Source organism: Fonsecaea multimorphosa (assembly GCF_000836435.1).
Source record: "Fonsecaea multimorphosa CBS 102226 unplaced genomic scaffold supercont1.10, whole genome shotgun sequence".
In the NCBI taxonomy this organism is placed as follows: domain Eukaryota; kingdom Fungi; phylum Ascomycota; class Eurotiomycetes; order Chaetothyriales; family Herpotrichiellaceae; genus Fonsecaea; species Fonsecaea multimorphosa.
Genome location: NW_015971644.1, coordinates 1,064,419 through 1,076,688, shown reverse-complemented (window position 1 = coordinate 1,076,688; position 12,270 = coordinate 1,064,419). Strand labels below are relative to the sequence as shown.

The following is a 12,270-nucleotide window of genomic DNA, read 5'->3' as shown; positions in this document are numbered from 1 at the left end:
ATGACCGCAGTGGTACAGCCACAGCCCACTGCGCGCACTGCGAGAGCCAGACTCAATACTTCGACTCAACTTCCCATCGCCGACCTTTCCCCATCCCAGTTAGGTTTCGATGCGCACATTCTAGCCCAGGTCGCTCTTGTCTGGCCCTACTCAAGCTCGACAGGAACACTCTCCTTGTTGTTAGCCGACCCCGACATTCGCCGGCGGAAATCCAAGGGCCAGGTCAAGGCCGTATTCCGCAATGGGTGTGCAAAGCAGGTTGCAAAATCAAAAGTAGGCATTGGGGATACTGTCAGACTTGCATTGGCTGGTTGTGAGTGGAAAGAGACTGGGGATGTGGTTTCTACACCGGGCAAGAAAATAAATTGGGATCTGGAATACAACACCTGTGTCCTGCTGGAGATTCTGCGAGGTGATGAAGAAACGGCCACAGTTGATTTCACTGGGAAAGAGACCAATGGTTCAATTCCAAACGGACTTCCTGCCTATCTCAATAAAGAAGACGTCGACCAGCCTGAGGTAACAGGTGCAACTCATCAATCCAGCACGATCCTTGTTCCGTACTTGACACCCAGAAAGTCAGTCGGAAATCATGTTGGGGGCACCTTTATCGATGCTGCCCTGGAGTCTCTGGTGGAGGACGACGGCCATGTTCCTGGTCGCGGTCGAAAGCGTACCAAATTTGCCAGAAGCAGTGGAGCATGGAGTCTCGTTGATTTGGAGGCCGACAGCGATCTGCAAGAGGTTAGGAAAGCTGATGTGGATGGTGAAGATGCTTCGCAAGGCCAGACTTCTCAAGCCGAGGGTGTCGTCCTGGCACCCGATCCAGCCTCCGTGGATACCCTTGATGAACGGAATCAACCTGTACACCAGACGGGTACCGAGATCTCGAAAGAGGTTGTGCTCCAATCCTCCCTGAATCAATCAACCGAAGAAGACGTAGTCGAAGTCTCGATTCCTGTGCCGCCTCCTGAATCAATACCTCCTCCTATTTTGACCCAACCACAGGTAATGGGCCCGCCCCAGACGCCAGTCAGAGCTCCTCCGCGTCTACAACCAACGATAAATAGCATAGATGACTTCGACACCAGCGACGGCTCAGAGCCTGCGACCACTCCGCGACTGCTGCCCATACCGTCACCGGGACTTCCTCTGGTGTCTCCATTAGTCCATCGCTCAGGAGTTGAAATCGGATATTTTCCACCATTAGACATAAGCATATCACAATTGGATGCGTCAACTGAAAGGCGGACGGAGGCCGCTATCTCAAAAACAGACACCGCAGACTTGACAGATCGCTCGTTAATGCATTCTGAAGAGTCGCCCGTTTTTGTAGGAGGGATATCAACATCAGAGGAGGCAGCCGTGGGCTTCGAGTCTACAGGCGACGTGCATGGAGACACTGTGCTGGTATCTCGCGAATCTCAAGTAGCATTCGTGGATCAGGAAAGCGCAGAGAAAACTGCATACGAGGCACCTCAATGGCTTTCGTCTTTGGAGTCTAGCATTGATCGAGAGCTCCTTCTTTCGCAAGATCAGCCAACTGCTCACAATATATCCCAGCACACTTCTCAAGCCGTTGAGGTTGAGGACGATGATCTCTATGGCGCTCCGGTTGATGTACCAAATGCCGACCCTTCATTTGCGACTTCGCCTTCAGTTGAACGCCCAAGGAGCCCACTGGACGTCCTCGAACAGTTCCTGCAAATATCTCCCACTACGGCTGCTGGCTTTTCAATCCCCACCGAATCGGATGGTTGGAAAAACGCACCAAATATACCTCTACAGCACGATGTGCCCGAGGACATGGCCGTGGGAACTCCGCAAGAAAGGACTACGGTGTCCACAAGCTCGAACCGATCCCCTGGCACATATCCTGAACCACAGTCGCCATTTAGACAGAACCGGCAACATCAAGCGAGTACTGTCAGTTCCACACGCTCTTCTTTGAGCCAAACCTCACGATCGCAATCATTTGATGGGCAAACAGACGAGCGGGAGACCTTCAGGGAATATATCAATCATCTTGCTCAGCTTTCTGCCAATTCAGAACCCTCGAAGCAGCTTGTGCCCGGTGTTGAGCCTTCTCACAATGACATTCAGAGCGAGACGCAAGTAAAAACTGATGTATCCTTGACGACAGTCAAAGTTGACGCGAATGCTCAGGTCGAAGTTCCCGAAGATGTCTTGGAAGAGGTAAACCAGGCGACAGGTCAATCAGCAGCGACAGATGAAGTCAAAGACGAACTCCAACATCTTCCCATTGCTACATCAGATGAGGTGGGTTCTGGGTTAACTCAAATGGAACACGTCCATCCGCCCGAAGCTCATGCACAGCTACCAACACCGGACCAGTCCCAAGTACAGCGTCCATCGACTGAGCCTGAAACGTCGAAACCAGTCCAGGAGCTGACCGAAGTTGGAATTCTCTCACCCCGCTATACACAAGAAGAGATTGATAGAAATTCGCAAGAGCCTGCACTTCCTGTGAGTCAGGAAATGACTCAAGTCACATATGAAGATTCAGAGACAGTGGAGGTCGTACGGGGCAAAGCAAGACTGAGTGGGCAAGCGGAAAGAGCTGATACTGGGACCAAAAGTCAATCGCTAAGAATTCGGAAAGAATCACCTGCCAACGAAGGACCCCCAGCGTCACCCAGCAGGGTAAGCACGAGTCCTACGACTGCCAGGCCTATCTCCGCGTTGCAGTCTGATACTGTCACACCTCGTCGAAGCTCTCGGCGACTATCGGCAAAACAGTCTGCCATGTCAGCGAACCTATCTAGTCCATATTTTCCACCTCACAAGTCCATCGGACGACTTTCGTCATCACCACCCCGAAAGGAGAATTTGAATCCTGGGGGAGACGACAGCACACTTCGGCCGCTGCCCACGCGCAAACAAGCCGAAGAACCTCTTCTATCGACTGCGCTGCAAGAGGCTGACCAGGCGCACATTAATATCACATCTGTTTCCCCAGATTCCAGGGCGAACGGGTCGGTTTTCAGCGAAAACAGTAGCACCACAACGCCTCTTGCATACTTCCCTCGCTTGCGATCGTTGCATGAGCAGTTCGGTCAACTTGTCGACGTCATTGCCGTGTGTACAAATGCTTCGCTGGACCCAGAACAGTCGAAAACAGGACGGAAGGATTATCACACTACATTACAGCTCACGGATCCTTCGATTGCCTCAGAGACTCGTTCGGCCGTATCTGCTCAAGTATTTCGACCTGTTCGGAAAGCACTTCCCTCAACCCATCGCGGCGATGTAGTCATTCTTCGGAACTTCAAGGTTCAGACCTTTCGCAGACAGTTCACCTTGCTGAGCACTGACACGTCTTCGTGGGCAGTCTTTGAAGCCAGAGCTGGCACAACCATGACATGGTCAGGGGTGGTTATTTCTGGCCCTCCTCTGGAGTATGGAGACACGGAAACAGAGAGAGTCAAGCTTTTGTTCAGCTGGTGGAGCAAGAGCGGAAAAGAAATATTCAATGTTGAGCCTACACCACAAGCAGAGCTTCCCGAAGTCGAGAACGGTTCTCCCAAGCTTCTTCGCAGTTCTCCCAGACTCAAAGAAACACCACAGCCCAGCCGTACAGTCGCACCTTCGAGCCGCCGTCTAAAAGCCGGTACAAACGATAACTTTGGCAATGGAGGCGAGAACCTCGAAACTTTGACAAGCCCGACTGCGGGGCCTGCAGCGAGCAAGAATAACGAAACTGCCAAGAGCAGAGACAGGGACGAGGCCTCCCCACAACTAGTCAATACGACTGAAGGCGTACACCATGACAGTGAAACAACCGTCTATGTACAGGCCTCGAAACGTCGACAGGCCAACGAGACTGACAACTTTGGCAACGAAGGCGACGAAGACGTGGCCATGGGTGGTGATGACTGGGAACAGAGCGTCCCTTTTGCCGATAAGTCCAACCGACGCAGAGGGTCGACTATTTCCACAGCTCCTTCTGAATCCGGAACATCCTTCACTCCGCGACGAAGTGCGAGACTCAAGAAGTCTCCCAGCCTTGTGCATGAGTTGCGGGACGGGACCAGATATGTAGATGATGGCCGAAGGAGAAGTGGCAGTGTTGTGCATGAGCTGAGGGACGGGGTGACTTATGTGGATGATTAGGATCATTAATACCTAGGCGATGGTATTTGCGCGCACGGTTCATGTAATATCAATCGGTCACAGAGTACTCGATACTTTCATGCTGGAAGTCTGGAGGACCAGAACGCCTCGTATGAGGATCTGGATGCCGCGGCCCTTACGGCTTGCCTTTTCTTTATACATAAATTTTCAGTCTCATTGAGGCAAAGAATACGCTGTTCATGTACACCTTCTAACCTATCTGCTTCGCAAGTGTCGGCTTATCTCCAAGCCACTCACAGGAAAGTCAACCCCAAAGCAGAGACCACACTCAACCCCACAACCGTCCATCCCGTCCATATGACCTGCTGATTCGTAAACGCCGCGCCCGTGTCCCAAATCAGATGTCTAATGCCATTCAACCCGTGGAACGTGAACGGGAATGCCACCAGCGCCTTCAACCCGACCTTGAGTATCACGGGCAACGCGGCAAAACTGGCTGCGAGGGAGGCGGATTCCAGATGCCAGCCGAACAACGGGGCGACGAGGTAGGCGGCACCGAAGACGTAGATGGCTCCTGAGAGCGTGGCGCCCGTGATGCGGTTCAGAGCACTCAGGTACCAGGTTATTTGGGGGCGGTAGATTGCGAGATGGGGGGAGACGGGTCGGTGGAGGCGTTGGTTGGCGAGGATTTCTTGGCCGGAGGCTTGGGAGACGGTTTGAGTTGTTGCTGGTCTATCAACAAAGCAAGCAAGAGGGAGTCAGTATCATAGACCATAGTATCGGGTACCTCCGGAGACGCATGCGGATCGAGGAACCGCCAGATGTTCTTTTCCACCTCTTTCCCCCAAGGATGAACAATTCATGATGCTAGCACGAGGCAGGCACTGACCTGTATTGTGTATTCTGCAGAGTCGCGATGGCTGCCGGGGCGGATAATCTAGACAGAGCAGTCGTCCTGCTCAAGGTGGAGGGGTTCACTGCGGCCACTGTGAACGTCAGTCCTGGTTCAACACGAGATGGTCTGTCAGGGAATTGCGAGAGAAAGGGAGTTCCTTACATCGCCGAGTAGTCAACTGCAGTGCCCTGCGGGAGAACATGTTGGCCGACATGGCTGATGTGGTCGGTGATGGAGCTTGGGATCTCGTGTGTCGATTGAACTTAGCTCATGATGTCGATCCGCTTTCCGAGGCAATTGGCTTGGCAAGTCACGTGCTAGTGGTCGGATTATGTTTGGCAAGGCTTTGATTGGCTGCGACTGATCAAGCTCGCTCACATTCCAGCACAGCGCTTGATATCAACATCTAAGCTGCTCTAGCTCCGGGTGACACGGTCCTGCTCAGAGGTCAAGGCTGGAAGAGCACAGACAGACTGAGACTGTATCGGTCGAAAATTTGCTCATATACGACCAGGGATGGGATTAGAAGGAGGATCATGAATTGGGAGAACAACCAGATACCAAGGTGACAATGCAACGCTTGTGATTGCTTTACCGCAAATGAACAACAAAGGTATTTGCGTGTCACTTGAATACTAATCCTCGAGTTGGACGAGGAATCAAAACCGTGATGCACTATTCTGTGAAAGACATAACCCCAGCACGCATGGAAGGTGGCAGGTCGTGCTCCCCACCTACTAGAGAGGAAGTGTCGGGCTTCTGGACAGAAATATGACAATCAATCTGTACTTTTGAGATCGATCAAACGACACCGTGAACCGATACACTTCCATACCTATACAGGTATACCTTAGCCACGCCGCAATGCGTGAAACGACCACCGACGACGTGAAGACGACCCACAGAACAGTCCGCCGATCTAAAGGTAAGGCTGCCCGAACGTCGTGGAGGAGGAGGAATGGATTCGACTTGTCAATAAAATGCAAAGAAGAATGATCAAAGTCTCCCTACATGAGCTGTTCTTTGTCAGGTGTGCCGATGCGTGAATACTCGCTGGAGCTTCCGCAAGAGCATGACACTGACGTCCGCCGCCCGCGCGTTGGCGACAGCGACAACAGTGCAAGGCTTTCGATCATGTCGCACCCGCGACTTTCTCACCCACCGTCTCCTGCGCCTTGCTTTTTATCCAGCATCATGACTGTCGTCGTTGCGTGAGTATTGTCATTGTTTGCCCCACATCACTACCCGCTGTGTATCATGTCGTCGACGACTCCGTCTCCCTCGGCGCCGCCAGACGCCAACGATATCGCGCTCACGGCGCCGCCAGACAACAGTGACACCGCGCTCACGGCGCCACCAAACAAAGATGACACCTTGCCCTCGGCACCGTCAGACAAGGACACCGCGCCTCCAGGACCGCCAGACAACCTCGACAACGTGATCTCGGCACCATCAGCCAACGACACCGCTCCTCCAGCACCCTCAGAAAATAATGAAACCGCGCTCTCGGCACCGCTAGACAACCAGGACACCACGCTTTCGGCACCTTCCGCGCCTTTCATAAGCCTCAAGTATGCTCCGGGTAACAAGTGTATCTGCGCCAAACAAGGTATCTGCGAGCTCGCGACCTCGCTCTGTCCTCAGCACGGATACCATGACAATAAAAGCAAGGTCACCAAACGGAAGAGCTCTTGTATTGCAGGGGAGTCACACGAGACTGCGAAAGATGGAAAAGACCGCCGTGACCGGAAGCCCCGAGACAGGGTAAGGAGAAGGAGAAATACAGCAGAGCCACAACCACGGAGGTCTCGAAATCCATTCTACCCTCGACATTCGCTTCCCACCAGCAATGCTGAGAGGACCGCCGTGGGAGCCTTCGCCGCAGAACTCAGACTCATGAATGACACCCTGCGTCAAGTTTTGACTGGCCGCAGCGCCTCTGACGACTATATACGGTCTTTTCAGTTCTCCGAGCGGCCACCTCTGACCCAAATTGACTTCCTTGATTGGCCACTCGAGGCAAGAAAGATCATATACCGGTTCTTGCTTGTGCCGGCCAAAAGAGCAATCATTTTCCCGGGCAAAGACAGCAATCACACATTCAGCCAGTTGAACCCAGATCTCAACGCGAGGATCCTCCGGACGAACAGTCAGGTGTACAGCGAAGCTAGAAATATTCTATATAGCGAGAACAGCTTCACTGCCGCAGAGCCTTCTGATTTCTTCTATCCCAACGGCGTCCAGGGACTTCGAGCTAGCACAGCCAACAAGATCAAGCATATCTCGTTTCTGAGGAAAGCCAGTGGTCCGAAGCTATGTGACATCGACAGCAAGGTCCTGTCGACGTCCATCCTCTCATTGATTTTTCAATGTCCGGCATTCCTCAGCCTTGACACGCTCACCATCCGGTTTGAAGTCTTGCGCCCCGTCACCGTCAACATGCACAACTTACAAGTGCAGTATGCAAATAACGGCATCGACTGCGATATCAGGTCGGTGTACAACAAGACTGAGGTGGTCATGACGGCGGCGGCAATGGTGGCCTACAAGACACTGAGGAGAAGATCACCATTTCAGGGTCTAAAGGAGGTGGAAAATCGCTTTGTGAGTGTCTTTGAACCCAACCGAGATAGATGCATCAGACATGTGACTGAGATATGTTTGTTCAGAACCAGTGAGCCGGTGATGGAGTACCAGGCGCAGAGCCAGATGCTGCGTGAAGCAATCCTGGACATGTTGTTCGAAGAGAAGGAGAGGGGAGTGCAAGGAGCGGAAGAAAGGTTCCGGGACTTCGTGAGACGATATCCTGAGTGAGACGTCGAGGACGACGATTGTTGCTCTGAGAGAATTGCAGGACCAAAGGGTGCACATGTGACTGGTTGTTGGAAAGGGTCAGGTCAACCATGTGTACTCTAAGCATAGTGCTGAGCATTCTGTATATTGTGGACAGAGACAGAGGCTGAGGCATGTAAAAATCGAAAATGATACCCATTGAAGAAAACAAGGCTTTCCACGCGGATGACCAGAGGTGGCCAGTCTTGCCAGTACAAGTTGAAGTGATAAAAGTGTCGATATCGTCGTTATCGTCCTCCGTAGCATCTACGGTGACGCATTATACCTGCTAGAGCAATTTGTGCGATAAATTTCAGATCTCGCTCCCTCTGACTTTTCTTCCTTTCTTTCTCTTCTTCCTTCACGGACTTCAGCCTGGCAGCTCACATTCGCGACGTCTACGCCCCCGTTGCTCACGAAGTGGTTTTCATCAGAAATGAACACGGAGTCCCAGAAGGATGGGGAACAGTCACTGTTTTCTCAAGACCTGCCGTTAATCGCCCGGTTGTTCTTCTCAATGAATTTGCTCGGGTTTCATATTCAAGGTTACATTCCTGTTCCTATTTGCTGCTTCACATAAGTGCTATCTGCTCAGATAGCTATATACATACACTCCTGCCTGCCTGTCTTGCGAGTGGCTTGGCTACTGCCTGGCCAGCATGATGTGTTCGTCAATTACGAGGTACTTGATGGTGCTCACGTTGAAGTCATGAATCATTTGCAGACATCCAACTCTTCTCTGTGCTTATGATATTTATTCATTACTCCCGAAGTTCTTTCCTCTCCGGATCACAACCCCATCGCTCGCGCCCATGGCAATCTCTCCCACTCCTGATCTTTGCGTTTCCACAGTTGCGATGCTCGCTCCGGCTGATCATTGCGCTTCAAGATGAAATGGTCCAGCGTCGTCCCTGGCGCACCCTCGGAGCGGATTCTGTCTCCGGCCTGCCACGTCCTGGCCGAAGCCTTTGCCGAGATATTGTCAGCGAATGCTTGTATGAGGCTAACTGGCCAAGAGTCGTCGGTTCTCGCCCTATCTATGAGATACCTATCTGCGATACGAGGATGCCAAGGTGCCAAGGTCCGCCGCTCTGTGCCCGCTGCACTAGCACCCTGGGGCGAAAGAAGACGGTAGGTCAGAGGCGGCAGCCCGTCAGATGATACCGGATCGAGACCGGTCTTCTTCGTATTCGATACAAAGCTTATTGGCACAACGATGAACAGACTTGCGAGAGCGTCCATGAAGCTTTTAGACCTTGCCACGGTCTCAGCTAGGACCAGTAGATGGTGCAATGTTTGGACAGAATCCGCGATGGATACAGCCAACAACAGCCCCAGCGACTACACCATATCGAGCTCTAACGAGGGCGGCAACCTGGACAGTCGACTGGTCCGCTCTTGAAGGACTCAGCCGCAACTTGCAAAATATATCAGTTGCGCTGCCTCTTCTGAACATGCAGATTTCCTTCTCCAAGCCCTGGTAACCTGCTATACACAGCTGCAAAACTCCTACCCCTCATACCTAGGCAGTCAGTATCAGCATCATGGCGGACCAAATTGCCGACGCGGTCGAGTCGTACGATCCATCCGCATCCTCCATCCTGAACAAACTGCCGGGCAAACGCATCGACGCCTACATCCGCAAAGTGTCCAGTCGAGGCATCCCCGAGCAAGGCGAGACAACAGGAGGTTATGCTGAAGACTACGCTCATCTGTCCCACATCCCGCTCTTCCCGCTCTACTCGGAAGAGCAACGCAAAATCCTGGCCAAGAAATGGGGCGAGACCAGCAAGTGGCAGGACTGGGGCAAGCAGGACTTGGACATGAAGACCAAGTTGACCATGAAAGGAATGGACATGATGGGCGGCGGCCATCTAGGCACCGTCACCGCAACAAAATGGTTGGTAAGGACCATAGGTGGCCTGGAGACCATGGCTGCAAGCGTGGCTGTGGATCAAAATCAACTCGTCGTCATCACGAGATGGATTGTTCCTGCCCGACAAGGGACGCCTTGGCTTGTTGACGTATTCGAGCATCGATGGCTGGATCCGAATAGGTGCGTTTTGAGTTGATCCGTATGTGCCCCAGCAATGAGCATGGTTACTAAAGGCGAAGTGTGCAGCACTCGGGGCAAGATGTCCAAGGTTTCCGGCAACGCCGTCCTCCTCAAACCGGGCCAACCTACCGATACCAAGGTGACATTCAAGGTTTTCGACAACGAGGCCAAGGGTATGAAGAGCCAGAAGACGTGGTCGAAAAAGCGCGGAATAGAGGCCTCGTGCGACGCAGTCATCCTGGTCGAGGGAGGAGTAGACGTCCCCTTGGAGATGGTTGCGCGCTTCCAGCGCGTGTGCAGTGTTTTCGAGGGCCGAGAGATGCAGAAGCGGTTTGAGGATCAGTGGAAAGTTCCGATTCTACGTTGACGCACTGTGTCGAGCTACTAGCGTTATATGTCTGTGTTCTTTCTTAAGCTTGTGACGACTGGCCGAGCCTCTTTTTCCCCTTGTAGAGATGCAGGACCATGGGGAAGTCGTTAATGTCTCTCGTATTAACACTAGCTATGGTGGAGTATATCAAGAGCTATTATATAGTGTTATGCTCTCTATATGATTCCCCAAATCCTTATTCTCCTTTTCTCACATCATCAATGGAGAGACATAATTTGTTTACGCTGCCCCAGAATCTGCCGGCAAGTTCAAGTAGTAACTCGCGTCTTGGTTGAGCAGGTAGAAGCCCTCTGGCTCGGGCTTGTTGGAACCTCCGTACCTGAGTCAACAATGTCAGTTTCAGTCCGTCAAAGGAGGAGGGAAACGACTGTATGTATGTATGGATAGGATGAACGGGGGGGGCACAACGTACCAAATGGGGTTAGGCAGACTAGGGAGAGGATTCGCCTGGGGCGTGTCCGAGAAGATGTGCTCAAAGGTCATGGCCCATTGGACGCGGTTGTTGAAACCCTCGAGATCCCACAGGTTCTGCAGGAAGTGCAGGAACGAGCTGTGCGTGTAGGCCGAGTTGTCGGCGTAGCTGGTGCCCGGGCCGATGAGGGTGTTGGGCGGGATCCAGGGCGAGATGACGAGGGCCGGCACACGGATGCCCAAGCGGGTAAAGTCGTAGGTCACGTTGTGGCCGTCGGAGAGACCGGAGTAGGTGATGCCATCCTCGGGCGCGGGAATGCCGGTCGGGGGTGGTACGTGGTCGGCAAACCCGCCGTGCTCGTCGAAGTTGATGATCACGAGGCTGTATATCCGACCCATCTGTTAGCTACCTGCTGGAGTCATGCCGGGGAAGATAAAAAGGCAGGCAGGAAGGAAGGAAAGAAGGGGGATGATATTTGAAAAGAATACGCACATATTGTCCCAGTATTGCGATGCCCGGATGGAATCGTAGAAATGCTTGAGCATCAGTTCACCCGCAGCCATGTTGCTCGTCGGGTGGAACGAATCGATCGTGCAGCATTCGGGGTTGTAGTATGAGAACTGCGGCAGAGTGCCATTGGCCAGGTCCGAGTAGAACTCGTTGGAGTGGACAATGCGATCCATCGCATTGTCCTGAACCCACTGGTAGAACCAGGAGTCGATGATATCGGTCTCGTAGTAGTTCTTCCACGTGATGTTCTTGTCGGACAGCACCTCGAAGATCGACTTGGTGCAGTTCACGCCGGTCGAGTTCAGCTGCCATCCGTAAGCCTGCAGAGTGTTGTCGACGAAGCCACAGGTGGATCCCGAGGTGGCAAATTGCCGGTTGGGGTTGGTAGGGCCGGGGTGTTCGGCGTGGTAGCTGTCCCAGAAGCCATAGTTCTGAGCGAGCGTGGCGAGGATATTGGTCTTTTCCTTGTCGTAGGCCTTGATGACGAACGACGCGTCGCCGGGGGTGGCGTTGTACTTCTCCGATTGGCGCTCGATGAAGCCGTCCATGGTAGGCACATCGCTCGCGGTCGGGTTCCATTTGCGGTAAATCTCATAGCTGGTTCCTGCGAAGTTGTGGTCGGGATCGACCAGGGGAACCTCGTCTTCGAATGGGCCAGCACATATCGACAGCGGCTCGCCCCAGACAGTCCAGTTGGGGTTCGTGTAGTCGTTACAGTAGGTCACGTTCCGGAGGTTGTTAATGGCCGGGTTGAAATCCCAGTAGCCAGCAATATTGTCAAAGGAATGGTTCTCCAGCATAAGATATACAACGTGCGTGATCTGTAGTTCCGAGGCAAGAGGCGCTTCGTCAGCTATATTTCCCCGGGACATCATGAAAATAGTGTTGCAACTCATACCTTTTCACTCAAAGGGGTTCCTGAGGAAGAGGAGGAGTTCGATGAACCCCAGCTTTGGCGAGGTACAACGGGAACGGCATGTCCGACGGCGATCAGTGCCCCGAAGGCGCTCAATTTTAGAATGTCCATCATGATTCTTCCGTCGACTCTGAAGGATGTTCCGCGCTGTCTTCTGCTGCTT

General features: G+C 52.8%; 5 protein-coding genes across 5 annotated transcripts; 3 read left to right on the top strand and 2 right to left on the bottom strand.

Moving 5' to 3' along the window:
• Z520_05984 (uncharacterized protein) lies at window positions 1–4,134 on the top strand (the record flags this gene model as incomplete). Its single annotated transcript, XM_016776487.1, has 1 exon — window positions 1–4,134. The coding sequence occupies one exon, from the start codon at window positions 1–3 to the stop codon at window positions 4,132–4,134; it is 4,134 nt and encodes a 1,377-aa protein (XP_016632806.1).
• A 254-nt stretch (window positions 4,135–4,388) lies between these two features.
• On the bottom strand, window positions 4,389–5,204 carry Z520_05983 (uncharacterized protein; the record flags this gene model as incomplete). The annotated part of the gene is made up of 3 exons (XM_016776486.1): window positions 4,389–4,827; window positions 4,985–5,081; window positions 5,153–5,204. The coding sequence occupies 3 exons, from the start codon at window positions 5,202–5,204 to the stop codon at window positions 4,389–4,391; spliced, it is 588 nt and encodes a 195-aa protein (XP_016632805.1).
• Window positions 5,205–6,247: 1,043 nt separating this feature from the next.
• On the top strand, window positions 6,248–7,804 carry Z520_05982 (uncharacterized protein; the record flags this gene model as incomplete). Its single annotated transcript, XM_016776485.1, has 1 exon — window positions 6,248–7,804. The coding sequence occupies one exon, from the start codon at window positions 6,248–6,250 to the stop codon at window positions 7,802–7,804; it is 1,557 nt and encodes a 518-aa protein (XP_016632804.1).
• A 1,562-nt stretch (window positions 7,805–9,366) lies between these two features.
• Window positions 9,367–10,245, top strand: Z520_05981 (uncharacterized protein; the record flags this gene model as incomplete). Its single annotated transcript, XM_016776484.1, has 2 exons — window positions 9,367–9,878; window positions 9,945–10,245. The coding sequence occupies 2 exons, from the start codon at window positions 9,367–9,369 to the stop codon at window positions 10,243–10,245; spliced, it is 813 nt and encodes a 270-aa protein (XP_016632803.1).
• A 243-nt stretch (window positions 10,246–10,488) lies between these two features.
• Z520_05980 (uncharacterized protein) lies at window positions 10,489–12,063 on the bottom strand (the record flags this gene model as incomplete). The annotated part of the gene is made up of 3 exons (XM_016776483.1): window positions 10,489–10,588; window positions 10,682–11,062; window positions 11,174–12,063. 3 exons carry the CDS (start codon window positions 12,061–12,063, stop codon window positions 10,489–10,491), a joined length of 1,371 nt encoding a protein of 456 aa, XP_016632802.1.
• Window positions 12,064–12,270: the final 207 nt, after the last annotated feature.